Source organism: Numenius arquata, chromosome 6 (assembly GCF_964106895.1).
Source record: "Numenius arquata chromosome 6, bNumArq3.hap1.1, whole genome shotgun sequence".
Taxonomy (NCBI): Eukaryota; Metazoa; Chordata; class Aves; order Charadriiformes; family Scolopacidae; genus Numenius; species Numenius arquata.
Genome location: NC_133581.1, coordinates 12,393,831 through 12,408,305, shown reverse-complemented (window position 1 = coordinate 12,408,305; position 14,475 = coordinate 12,393,831). Strand labels below are relative to the sequence as shown.

Here is a 14,475-nt window from a genome sequence, read left to right as displayed (position 1 = left end):
AATGGTGAGCCAATTCAGGCACTAAAACCAACAGTAAAATCTGAAGTTCCTAACAACTGTGGGGTTTATTCTTTTGTTGGTTTTTCACTGTGTTTCTTTTTACAGGGATTTGCTGCCCTTCACCCTGAAGCTGCCACAAGCAATAATAGAAGCCAGTAACTTTCAAGACCTTGAAATTATCTCTAGTCTGGGGATAGGTAAGTCCCTCAGAGCAGCCAGAGTTTCACTCAGGCTTGTGAGAACCATAGTGCCTCGCACAGACACAATGCAAATGGAGGATAGAGGAACTGTTGTCTTCAGATTAGCTGAGGAGGCCTGAATGCAAGAGAGAAGATGTTTATGATCTTTATGTTTATAAAAGCACACTGAAAAAAAAGGCCAGTTGCTCCTTTGGACATAAACCTCCACCTGGACCTCTGTGCAGGGCATGGGAGCTACAGTCTCACTGCATAAGCTGGGGCTTTCAACAGCTGAAGGGCGGCACAGCCTCTCAGGATAGCTTACACGCATTGGAAGTATTTGGCACCTGATGCATGTGAAAAGAGGAAAACACCTTTGCAGTTTCCCCTCTGATGTGTGGCGGCAATGCTGATGGAAGTGTGATATTTCTGAATTCTGATATTTCTGCTTCCTCTTGCAGGATTTCTAGTTGGTAGAGAAACGTGTAGTGTCCCAGCATGTTCTCTCACCTCACGCTAATCAGATACAAAAAGGAACGTTATTTTTAGTGACAGCACCAAATGAGCAAATTTTAGATCAGATGTAGAAAGTTACAGAGTTGGGAAATGCAGTTCTGTTAACTAAAGTAGGTCTCCTTATTCCTTCACATTTAACACACTCTGCTTGAGACAGCTATCACAGTTAGCCACTCCCATGCTATTTTCCTTTTCAGTTTTCCCTCAGCTGTTGAAAACAGCCAAACAATGGTGAAAGCTGAAGAGTTAGCTCACTTAGAGATATTCACTAGAGCACCCTGGCGCTTTACAGACCTATTTCTGGATCTTCTGCATTATAGCTCCCAGAAGGCATGGGCAAAACCCACTGGTTTCAGTTCAGGTGGCTTTGTTGAATTTGCCTGTCAGAATTGACTCTAACACTTTCAGCATCCTCTATTCTGAAGATATTCCAATTTGTCAAGCCAGCACTTAAGGCCTAAAGAAAGGTACTTTACAACTTGAGATAGCAAACTTATTATTAAGTTTATTATAACAAGTGTAAACATTTGGATTAAAATGTAAGAAGTATATCATGATTCTCCAACCTGCAGTCTAATTTGAGCCAGCAGAGGAGATCCTGACCCAGGCAACAGTCTCCAGCAACTTCTGAAAGGAAGCATTAGCCAAAGCACAAGCACCAAAGCAATGTTGGTTGTAGTCTTCTTCATTCTCTCCTGTACACTGGTGATCATAAAAGTGGTGATGCTTGGAGGTTTGCTTGTCACAGTACATTGCATGCCAGGAAAGTTTCTGACAACAGAACACCTTCTGTTGTGTACAGATTTCCTGGGAAATGATGCTTCTTGGAGTGCCATGCTGTCTCAGTAAAGTCAAACAGGCTGAAGTAACAAGTGCCGCTGTTTACTGCTTCCTGGAACAAAATTTTATGGGTAAAAATGGGTACACAAACAATAAGTGCTGCCTGAAGTGGCACTCCCCAAGGAAAGCTAGACTTGTTTGAAGTTCTCGTATGTTGCTTTTGATTTATTTCAAAGTGACATGTTTTTTGAGGGTGTAGAAGTAAGATGTCTACCTGCAAGCTGGATTGTTCCACAAAGAATCTGGCTGTTATGTGTATTGTCAAAGAGGATGTACTGCAGGCCCTCTAGTCCTGACCTCGCTGGTACAGAAGGCATTTTAGCAGGAGAAATAGTGTGATTGTACTTCACAAAGAGCACAAACCATCACAGGCGTGCCAAAGTCTCAAGGAACTGCCTAACTATCCCTCACACAGTGTAAGCTAAGGGAAGGACAGCAATGGGAGACTATCAAACTGCTTTTCCTGCTGTATGGGACAGTGTGGCTGGACTGGGAAACACCCACTCTGAAGCAGCTGTGTATCCCTTGGTAGGACCACTTCATCTGGTTTTTCATAGTCTGAGCGAAGCATTGCATTTTCATCACAGTTTCTTATCCTGACCAGTACTGAGAAAAATAACCAACTTCCCTTTTGTACATTGGCTTACTCACCGTTTCCTCAGCCCATAAGACTCCACAGCATTATATTCTGACTTAAACAAGAAACTTCCACTGTCTTGCATTTGCATATTCCAGTACAGTTGGAACATTTAAAGCAAATTGTACCCCAGACAGTCTCAGACGTGAGGGAGTTGTTAGCATGATGCTATTATGTGTGGTTGTGTCTGCACATCTATTCCTGAATTCTGTTGCCAAGAGTGCTGCTGTTCCTGGCAACGCTTTTATTTTAAGCTTCTCTGTTCTTCTTCCTCTCATGGTAGGGAATCAGAGAATAAAGCTGTTCTAACCACAGCCTCCCTGAGAAATCATGGTGACATGCTTATGAAGTCAAATTACCCATGGACACTAGATTAGGCTGCAAGAGGCCAAATCAGGAATTTTATCCTGATGGGAACGGACAGTCTTTTACTTCACCTGTGCATGTGATGTTTTTGCAGTGAGACATGCTTGACATCAAACACAGGGCAGGGTTCAGGAGCTGTGTGGAAGCCCCACTGGCATCCTCTATAAGTCCACCCAGAAGCGTGTGCCATCAGTGTCAGCTCTGTGTTCAGGGACCAAGCATGCCAAAATAGTTATTTATTTATTTATCTGCATCCCTGTGTTTCCAGAATTTCCCTCTACCCCTTGTCCCTAAATCTGGGGGCATCTATCCGGTCCTCACATAGTGATTACTATCAGAGGTTTATACTCTTTCCTTTGGTCAGAACACACAGGGTTTGCTGGAGCTTCTGTTTCCTGATGCTTCCAGTAGTGGACCCTGGATTAACATCTGAGTGATTAAAAGCTATCAGACGGTAAGACAAGCAGGTTTGAGAACTCATCTCTAGGGGAAGGGAAAAAGGTTAAATATGGTACTGAATCTGTTCAAAAGGTGTAGAAACACTCCATAGGGTTTTTTTAAAACAAGTTTTTGCAGAATAAATTCTAATAAGAATACATACATACATACAGAAATGACTACTTGCATCTGAAACACCATCTTCGTTTTCCAGTCACAGTTGATGGCACTGAAATACTTAACTATTCTTTAGTCCTTCAGTATAAACCTTCCTGTGTACATGGTCTTTTGCACCATCTTTCCTCTCTTACGCCTGCAGGCAGGCAGTCTCGTGGCAAGGTGCAAACCAAAGTGGAGTGGGCATGGCTATGGATAATGGTCATCCAGGACTATAGACATTCACGGTAATTTTTATCTGTGGAAAGTGCTTGATATCATACGTTTCTGGTCTGGTTGTACTGCAAAGCAGGATCAGACCTCTGTAGAACAGAGTCTGCCACATCTTCAGCTGATGTCTCTTGTGCTCCCAGTGCATGTTGGATACAGGCTGTGTGTCTCAGCCCTGCACCTTCCCACAGTCAGCAAGAGGGAGACAGCACTCACCTGGGGTCTTCACACCTTCACCTCAGGTATCCACAGCTATTGGCATTTGGAGGCCAGAGATCACTGAGCAAGCCATAGACCCCTTTTCACAATCATTCATATTTGTTACTTGTACCTTCCTGTTTACACTGCTTAGATTGCACAGCATTAACAGTTTTCACTAGATGCATATCCTAAAATTGGCAAGAAAGAGGTTTCTGGTGAAGCTTTTGAGCTTGTCCCCTAGTTTGAAGCAACTCACACATCAAATAGGCAACCCTTTCTTCATACTGTTTTGTGCAGAGGTGTGAAAGCTTGTTACCATTTCTTTTAACAAAAGGTAGGACTTCTACATACTGTTAGCTGCATTTTTTTCATTCTTTTCTTTCTTTTTTTCTTTCTTTCTTTTTTTCTTTCTTTCTTTTGGACAGATTTCTGGGATTCCTCCTTAAACCACAGAAGAGGAGAGGAGCTATCCCACCCTGCAAAAGACTCTGCTTTCAGCACTGCCCAGGCAGACAGTTTAAGATCTACCCAGTGTTTTGCAAGTAGCACAAACCACTGCTCATGTGAAATTGAGCTGTCAATAGGAAATGACAGGCTGTGGTTCGTGAATCCTATTTTTATAGAAGAGTGCAGTAATCCTTTTCCTCTAGATGTACCTCCTCCTAAAAGCCATGCTGTGAGCACCGATCTCCCCTCTGCCACCACGCTTGCTGAAAGGAGGTCTCCCCGCCGCCCCCCTCCACCTCCACCTCTTGGTCAGAAACCTTCTCTGAAGCTTCTGCGGGATCCCATGACTGCCTGTGAAGAAAACGAGCTGCCTCTTCAGCCGCTAGGAAAGAACATCAAGGAAATGAAAATTGAGGGCGGTGACAATAAAGAAAAAGAAAGGAAGCTGAGCTGCTCAGGCAATGAGCCCTCAGCAGTGAGCCCCAAGAAGGGCTCCCAGCCCTCTGTCCCTCCACGGAGGCGGCTGTGTGAGAGGACCTCAGAGGAGAGCTGCGCGGGTAAGCCTGGAAGTTGTGAAACGCTGAAAGGGGAACGGACAGAAGAAAAACAAGACACAAGTACAGAGAGCAAAGAGAAAAGGTCGCTGTGCAAAAAAGTTGTAGAAATGCCTGGGGAGGTTCCTGAAATGGCTGTATCACAGTTTCAGGAGACAAAGCCCGAACCTGCAGAGAAGAAGGAGGACATGCCTGAGATACAAAGCAATGCCACTGAGAAAGGAAAGTCACCTCCTATCCCACCACCGAGAAGGAAGAGGCTTTCCCAGGTACCAAGGATCCCCAGCTCCTACCAGTCAAAGCAAACAGTGACAGAGACGGCCACGGCACTGGCTTCGTGCAAGACCAGCTCACCTACTGTGGCAGGTGGTGCCACTTGTGCACACACCAAGACTGAACGAGGACATGGCCACAAATCCATCAGCTCAGCTGAACTGAAAGGTTCGCATTCCTCCCTGGAAGGCCCGGGAAGCAGCGCCGTGGCTCAGGCGTCAGCATCTGAGCCAGACTCCTACTCCACCAGCAGCACAGAGGATGACCTGGAGATGCTGAGTAGTTCATCCGGTAAAAAGACACGCTCTGTAATCTTGGGCAAGGCCAAGAACAGGCTGTCCTTTGTGAGCTTGTCCAACGTCTTCACAGTCTTTCTGTCTAGTGACAGGAAGCTGCAGAAGAAGATAGTGGAGCTGGCACAGGACAAGGATTCGTACTTTGGCAACCTGGTGCAGGACTACAGAGTATACAGTTTAGAGATGATGGCAAAGCAGAGCTCTAGCACAGAGATGCTACAAGAAATCCGGATGATGATGACACAGCTGAAGAGTTACTTAGTGCAGAGCACCGAGCTGAAATCACTGATAGACCCAGCCTCCTACACTGAGGAACAGTTAGGTAGGTGACTGTGCTTTACTCACCCTTGGGCAGGATTTGGGAAGGTGAGGAGGGAGACAGGATTATGCAGACACAGGTTCTCCTTTACAGAACTGTAAACCATCTCCTAAAAGCTGAGGGGTGCCAATTGAAATCTACTCTGTGGCTGCCAACACTTGGAGGAGCAGTCCTAAATACTGGGAGAGCAATGAGGCGGAAAATCCTATTGTGAATGTTTTAAAGGGAAGAGTTTAAGCAGAAGAGATGCGTGTTTGTGTGTGTGAGAAAGACATATATGTATGTTTGTATGCATATGCATATACACATATACAAATATGAGTCTGTCTGTGTGTGTATATGTGTGCACATAGGCACGCACACACAGAGCTGTGTTCACTGGAAACACAAAAGGCCAACTTCCCCCTGCACAGCTGTGTTCCCTATGGCCTTCCACGTCCACTGCCCCATGCTCTGCAGTGAGGATGGAGACCTCCCTGCATGTGGCAGCCAGATCAGGGGTCAGTCACTGTCTCACAAGGAGGGACAAGACTATGATGATTTTGAGTGGCAGGTTGGAGGAACCACTTGATCCCGCTGTGTGCTCCTCAGAGCTCAGAGGCGCGGAAGACCTGCCTGCTGCAAGACCACTGCTGGCTCCAAAATGCAGCATTCACCTCCCTTTGCCACAGACATAGTTTGCCTTTGGGGAGGACAAACAGTAATTTGGCTTAGGGGTGTTTTGTTGCTTCTCATTCAATATTCTGTGAGGGAGTAATGTGCTACTTCCCTCCTCACTAAGAAATGGACTGGCCTGTTTAATGTACGTTCATGAGGGAATATACAAGGGCCTGTAGGATTTTTTACCCCAGTGAAAGCCATACAGACAGAAAAAGTGTGCATGCATGCACTCACATGCTCTTTTGACTTAAAACTGTTTCCTGAAGACCTGAGAAGTTTATTTGATTCCCTAGTTGGCTTAAAGCAAGGTGGGAACTGGAAAACCCCTGACACAGAACATGGCCAACCACATAGGTGACCAGGGATTCCAGGAGATTCTGCAGCTCCAGTATTAGGTGGGACCCAGCTAAGTGGTGAGCCAGGACCCAGAGACACTCATTTGTCAGTCTCAGCAGGCCCTGGTGACTTCTTTCTCACCCAGCAAAGGCTTCACATGATCCTGCAGTGTCCCCAGCAGAACAGACCTGCTGCCAGCCCCTTGTCATAGCCAGGAGAAGGGGACTATAGTTTGACTTCTCATGCACCTCATGTAACACCTGCAATTTTTGTCCCCGAGGCAGAGGGAGGTTGTCACCACAGAGACCTCTGTCTTGAATCTTGATTAGGGAAGGTGGAGAGGAGGCAGAAAGAAGAAGTGTCCTTGTTCTGCTTGGCAGAGCTGCATGTGTGCAAGGATCCCCCCACCTTCACACAGACACGCCTGGTTACATCTAGCCCTGTTCACTGGCAGTTCCTGAACAGGATGATACAGCCCTGTCAGCCTGGGGGGGGCTGTCTTCTCCTGGGGAGGGCAGGGATTCCCACCATGGAAAATTTACCATTTGAATTTGTCCTGCTTCAGCCTGACTGATTCTCTGGATTCTTTAAAACACTTGCATTTTGTATACATAAAAGTTATTGCCCTCTGTTTCGTTCCTCACTGACTGAGCGGATGAACTCTTTTGCCAGTGACCTTTTTGCCTCAGTGCAGGGGTGACAAGAGGATCTCTTGCAGTCCCTCTAGCTCTGCCTCTGGTTTCCAGGAGTCAGACGACAGACTTTCTCACAGTCTTTCATGCTTCCTTTAATGCTCAACCCACACAGACTATTTCCTCATCCACAGGTGGCGTAAGAGGTGGCTTATGTATCAGCAGGTTAAAGTCACTTGAGCAGTAAGGGTGAGAAACTTCTGACCAGATGTTGGTGTCTGTCTCTGAGCTGATAGCTACAGCTCCTTTTCAGTCCCCGTGCAGAAAGGGGTGCTTTAAGGAAGCAATTGATTTCGTCCCGAAGTGAATATCTCAAACAGGTCAGAGGGAGATGTCAGAAGGGACATGAGATGAATCCCACCTGGAAATCTGTAAGGGCAGGGATGTGAAAAGAAGCACGGTTAGGTGAGGTTCTTCACCTCCTCCCAGACTTGGCTTTCCTGCTACCTGACAGTGCCGTGCTGGTCAGCCTGGAGTCAGGGAAAGACAGCAGGGGCTGGTGGTAGCAGGAGCTCTCCTACGGCTCCAGTGGCAGAGACCGCACATTGCTGTTCATCTGAAGCCTATCCAGGACTTCTGGAGGCTGTTGGTAAAGAAACATTTACTTTCTGGAGTGTAATTTCTGTTGCCTGCTCACAGCTATGCAGTAGTGCATGAATAACCAACCACATGCTTTCTTAAGAGTTGTACTTGCACCTGTACTACTATGTTGATTATTTATCACAGACTTTTGTGTTCTCCCTTCTCTATGCAGAAGTGATTGCTGAGACAGCTTTGTACAAATGTGTCCTAAAACCTTTAAAAGAAGCCATTGATTCTTACTTAAAAGAAATCCACAACGAAGACGGATCTTTACAGCAGCTAAAAGAGAACCAACTGGTGATACAAAACACAACTACCACTGACCTAGGCGTCACGACCAGTGTGCCTGAAACCGTTGTGCTGGAAAAGATCCTTCACAAGTTCACAACCATGCACAAGGCCTACTCCCCAGAAAAGAAGATTGCCATCTTGCTGAAGTCCTGCAAACTCATCTATGACTCCATGGCTCAGGGAAACCCAGGTACAGCACTCCTACTGCAATGGTGTCCCTCACTGGTCCTTCTCCATGTATCAATGGGACAGGGTTTATGACTACAGCGGTAATATTCAGATTGGAGGTAACAGTGGTGGTCGATGTGTTTGGTATCAGCTGTCCACAGGTTGTATTCAGAATAGGCTGGTTAGTGACTGTGACGTTCTCTGCACTAGTAACAAGTATAAGAATTTACCTGGCTAACTTTAAGTTCCATAAATCCAAAAAACCCAGAGGTCTGTGAATGTTTTATGGGTAATGTGCTTTTTGCACAGGTACTCGCACAGCTCTCCATAAATCCTCACAGTTCTTTCCCAGCTTGTAGCAGCTTAATGGTAAATTCTAGGAATGGGTCTTTGGGAAAAGTGTCTTGATTTGGCCTTTACAAAGTTTTGCCTAAATTGAGGGGGAGATGCAGAATGCTAGTACTGTTTGTGACTAATTCCTGATGATCCAGTAAATTCCAAAAGCCATTACTACACTTCTTTGGTGTGAGGAAGTATGTGCTCTGAGTATAAATATAACTTGGGCCTCAGGCCAACCACTAAATGCACCCATCAAGCCCTTGGCCTGCAGGTAGGATGCACTTTTGCAGGCAGACCAGGAAGCCCCTTCCTTCAGGAATCTGCCTTGCCAGTTTAAAAGCTTTATTTGTATACTGGTGAGCTGATGACCAGCCATGCATAAATTTGGAGAGAAGCCAGATATTAATTTGCAATAACCTGTGGTTGTTCAAGATCTTACAATCTCCAAATGTATTTTTAGCTGTTCTGCTTTATTTTATACTGACAACGGCTTTGGAGCACTCATACAGGAGTTATTGTGTCCCTTCTGAGCCTCACCTCAGGGTCATCCCTTCAACAGGGGGATGCATCAAGGGTCAATGACCAGTCTAGACACATTATCAGCAGAGCAAGAAGCCACCCCAGGGCTGAGCCTAAGCTGCAGTGTGGATAGGACCTCTGACTGTCTTCAGGACTGAGAGAGTTGGGGTTGTTCATCCTGGACAAGAGAAGGCTCTGGGGACACCTTATAGCAGCTTTCCAGTATCTGAAGGGAGCCTACAAGAAAGCTGGACAGGAACTTTTTATAAGGGTATGTGGAGATAGGACAAGGGTTAATGGTTTCAAACTGGAAGAAGCTAGATTTAGATTCAATATCAAACTGAAATTTTTCACTATGAGAGTGGTGAGACACTGGCACAGGTTGCCCAGGGATGTTGTGGAGGCCCCACCCCTGGAGGTGTTCACGGCCAGGCTGGATGGGGCCCCGAGCAGCCTCCTCTAGTGGGAGGTGTCCCTGCCCATGGCACGGGGTTGGAACTAGATGATCTTTAAGGTCCCTTCCAACCTAAACTATTCTATGATTCTATTACGAGAAGATTTGGACACATGTAGGGGAATTTGCTGTAACTTTGTTAAAATAGTTGTGTTAAGTTTGAGAGTAAATTTGGCATAGATCAAAGACTTGCATGCCTCATTAAAACCCACATAGGAGACGTGGTCTCCCAATTCTGGTGGTACTTTATGTATCTGTCACACCTCAGTTTGCTCAGGGCTGGAATTTCTCTGTTGCAGGAAATGCCGTTGTGTCATTTTATGTGACAGAAATTAGGGGTCAGGGAAATAATTCCAAAAAACCCTGCATGTTTTAAAAGATCGGCGCTCGTGAAATCAGAGAATTTCATTGTGGTTTGCTTTGCTAACCAAAGCGCTTTATTTCGGCCAGCTCAGCTGTTTTCTCATGTTGAGCACTGCTGCAAGCGGGGTGTAGGTCGGAAGCTGACTTCACCCCTGTGCGTCCAGCTCCGGCTCCAGAATATATGATCGGTGATGCGTATCAGGGCCTGGTCAGAAGGAAACTGGCCTGGCTTTCAGGAAATTTACCACAATGAATTCAGACCACAAAAAGAGTTTAAGGGGAGGAGAAAGCTATAGTCTAACTCCCAGAAGACCGCGGACTCCGAGAGAAATTGCGTGAAACACCTTGTAGGCCCACTTAGAAGTGAAATGTGTGAAACCTTTTCAGCAGCATGAACTGGCCCCACATCACTTTGATTTTTCCACCTGGAAAGACAAACGTTCAGCAAACTGAACTATTTTTCTGACAGGGAATTCCCAGCTGGCGGTGTGCAGAAGAGCACACAGCGGACTGCTCAGACCAGATTTCAGCGTGTAGGAATCCTCCTCTTGCTCTCTGCCCGTCCCCAGAGCAGCAGCCCAGGGCCCCTTTTGCTTTTTCAGCCAGCCGTGAGGCAGCGCAGTGCTTTTCGCACAGGAAGAGCAGAGGCCATGCTCGGCTTCCTGTGCAATAGCCTGTTTGTCTTTTAGCTCCTTCTACTCACTGCTGAATTAGAGAGTTCTCTCCTCTTCCAAGATCAGAGCAGGTGGAACACAAAACTAATCATTCCCTCTGCCACAGGGCTAAAAGCAGTCTACCTCTGTCAGAAAAACTGCCTGTTCAGTAACGTGGTAACTACTTATGTTGTCTGGTTTAATTTGCGATTTGGTAGCTCAGGGCAGCATCACTTTAGGCTGACTGTAGGATGGGCTGACCTGAGAATATGGTTTCATATCTCAAAGCAAAGTGCAAATACCACCAAATCAAGCACACATATTTGTTTTCAGACCCATATGAGAACATAAGTTTTTTAACATTTTGAGACCCATGTACAGCAGTCCAGGTTTGGCCAGGGTGTCCCAACAGGTACCAAGTTTTCCTTAAAACTAGGGATAGGCCTGAGTAATCAGGAACATCTATGCCTGTGGTAGTGCCCATCTTTGTACTGCTGAATGAATAATGAAACTTTTAAGTCATCCTCAACTTACTCCATGTATATCAGGCCATTTTAAGAAAGGAGGCATTCTCTGGTTTAATTGCAATTCATAGTACATGACAAAATCTGCCTGAAAAATTGGCTGTGGTTGAGCCCTCTGATACTTAGGCTATGAACTGAATGGGTCAGATCCTCAGCTGATTTAAACTAACATTTCTCCCTCAAGTTGAAGGCAATCAGCTTATGGATCTGATTCATCACAAGGAATCAGGAAGGCAAGTTCACAATCTTTGTCAATACACCTTTCTCCCAACAGACCTCTGAGTACAACTACAAGACACAGATCTATGTTGAAGTAGGACTCATCTACACCTGCATCTAGCTGTAGCTGGTCACAGATGGGTAGCATGTCTAGCTTCTCATTACAGACAACAGGGACTTAGTTGATGGAGTTCAATTGATTCATCTGGCTCAAAGTAGATGTCTGCTTTAGGGTGAGATGACTCATGACAAACTCCACTGATGATATTGGTTAGTTCATCACTGGCTATGAAAGGAGTTCAGGGGTACTGGTTCAGATGTTCACGTGTACAGTGTAGGCAGTGGTATTAGTAAGTGAATCCTCCCCAAAGGGACAATTAAGGTAGCATTGCAGTGTCTTACTGAGCTTTTCCAAGTTCCGTGCAAACTTAAATCACAGCAACATATGTCTCCAAGAATGTAACCTACAATCTAAAAATATGTAACCTGTCTGCTAAAAATACTAGGAGTAGTTAGTAAGAATAATATGCATTAAAAGAGTAGAAAAAGAAGCGTTTGGAAAGCCACCTCACTCCTTACAAACTGGCTGGTATTTCTTCCTCTGTGCACTAGAAAAAGGAAGAGGCAGGACTCTAAGGGAGCTGTAAGCTGCCAAATCTCTGACTGCTCCCACATTTGGAAGGTATCCGCGATACCCACAGGGAGAGCTGGGCACATAGCTGATTTGTATAGAAGCACTGTAATCTTATTTAGAAAAAACTGCTTATTATTTATCTTTCAGAAATACCTTTACTCAGACAAAATGTCAAAGGCATATTGTGTGGTAGGAGTAGAATGAGACTCTCTGCTTTTCACTCTGTCAAAAACACAAGTGACACTTGTGGAGTGATAAATGAGATGCAAATCTGCAATATGTGTGTGTGTACTGGCAATGGTGAGCCTCAAGCTCCCAGCCTTGTGCTAGCTGGGGGCTGCCACTCTGTAGAAGAGAACTAACGAAAAAGCAAAAATAGAGGAGTAGTAGGCATTGGTTTATGAAGAAATACTGTGTGGGACAAACAGGCCAAGCTTAGTCAGTCATAAGCAGGGAAGATCAGGCATGGAAAGGCTCTAAAGCTTAAGTTGGAAGTTTGAAAGATGGGGAGACTGCTTTCTAAGGAGATTCAAGATGAATGACCAGAGGAAAAATTTTCTTACTGCAACAAGCTTCATTTTTGGAGTATCTTTGAACTGCACATGGAGTGTGTGTATTTAGTTCAGAACCAGTTCTGTACTGGTGATGGAGCTGGCTAGGTGACTGGCCCTAAAACATCTGATTTAATAATTTCTGTTGCATAGTTTTGCATGGCTAATCATAGTCTGCTTTTGGAAAAAGAGAAAAAGACAGGACAAAAAAGAGCATAAATAGGATCTATATGACATTGGAATCTTTCTCTTCCCTAGCTTTTAGGATGAAGTTTGTCATCCCCTATAGAATCAAACAGCTGGATACTAGCTGCCCCGATGCACTCCTATATGGCTCTGCAGTTGACAAAGGCATGGACAGGAAGCAGTGTGCCTTCAGTGGGATAACTGAGCTTGTGAAAGTGAAACTGGCCTCAAATACCTCAGCAGCCAGTCTAGAACTGATGCTAGAAGCTCCTAAAACTAAATCAGAGAAATCCCACCACACTTCTCATTACCACATCTCACTTCTGAGAAGGAAAATAAAGCTATATATAACTATTTGCTTTATCTTTAGGAAGAGGATATCTGTATTAAAATTACTATTAATGAAGGCTGAGGGACTAGACATTATATCTTTTTTCTGGCTAGCGCAATTTCTACATTTGAATTAAAGAGGCATTCAAATTTTTCAAGGGGAATGAATTCCTCTGATCTCTAAAACATGTTTTTGAAATGGATTCATGCTGTCTGCGTGTATTAGCTCTCTTAATTCAACTATACCATAAATCGAACCTTGGGATAGACAAGAGAGAGCAAAATGCTAGTGAGTGGAAGGATGGTCACAATCTTTTCTTATGATCTTGAAATAATCTAAGTTAACCTTTCTATACCTCAGGTTTCCTAGCTATAAACTGAGGCTAAAATTCATATTTCCTGGAGACCTGCTGCTAGACATCATGCCAGTATTTGTAAAATATTAGAGCAAGGTGCAGAGCATCATCTCTGTCTGCTGGTTGTCAGAATATACATGGAGGGAAAAGAAATGCATGAACGTGTTAAAATAGGCTGTAATTTCTTTATGGAGGCTTGGGCAGAATTCCAGTTGCTTTAAATCATGTATTTAATTAATATCCATTCTATTCAAGCGGTGCATGCCAGCCAGGAGCTGACGTTGTATTTGCTTTGCTATAAACATAATAGGATGAGTTTGTGGCAGAAGAGAAGGCTTATTTTAAGCTTCTTATAGATATTTATGAAATAAATGTTTCCTGATCCTGAAGAGAAGAGGAGGAAATAAAGCAAGCAAGTTGTATCTGGAGTAGGGCAACACCACCTTGAACAAGCAAGCTCAGTCCCAGTGTCACTGAGACCACTGGCAGGGTCAGAGCTAGATTTAACTCTGTCAGCTGCAAACATACCCCTCTGTGAGGGACCACAGATGGAGCTAGACAAGCAGGTCTGGGAGCTTGGCTCTGGCCCAGATTGAAAGTGGAGCTGAGGAGGCAGCAGCCTGAGGAGAACATCCGTGCTGCAGCCCCCAGATGGACCCTGGTTAGTGCCCTGCTGCCTTTCATGGTATGGGGCATATGGGTTGCAGGACACTGAGGAGCACCAACCACTCGGGTGTCTTGGTTTACAGGCATTGTTTCATATATCTTTGTGCCTCCTGCTTCTGGATCTACACCTGACAGCACCTGTTATCCCCATGGGAAAAATGAGATACAGGGCATCTCAGGGCCATACTTGGTCTGCCGGCTATATGTGTATAGGCACAATATATGCCTGAACTGCCCTAGGCAGCACTAGAAGTTTGTGACAACACATGGAGTCAGAGCTAGGTCCTTGATAATTAGCTTTGCTTTTCTTTTGTTGACACCTACAGCTCCTGCAGACTTCAGCTTTAGGTACAGATGTGGGTATTTAAGAACCAGGCTTCATATTCCCACAAGTGGATTAAAATGATGTCTAGTAATTTATGCAGGTTATGAGCATACAGTATATGGAGAATGATAACTCTTTTCATTATTGCAGTCAGACATCCCTACTCTGAGTTTA

At 44.9% G+C, this 14,475-nt stretch overlaps 1 protein-coding gene across 1 annotated transcript in view; it reads left to right on the top strand.

Moving 5' to 3' along the window:
• Nucleotides 1–14,475, top strand: part of RIN3 (Ras and Rab interactor 3) — a 71,551-nt gene that overhangs the window by 44,107 nt on the left and 12,969 nt on the right. Inside the window, exons 5-7 of the mRNA XM_074149462.1 lie at nt 106–197; nt 3,990–5,456; nt 7,896–8,204. Of these exons, the coding sequence (XP_074005563.1) occupies nt 106–197; nt 3,990–5,456; nt 7,896–8,204 (1,868 nt within the window). The remainder of the gene's footprint in view (nt 1–105; nt 198–3,989; nt 5,457–7,895; nt 8,205–14,475) is intronic.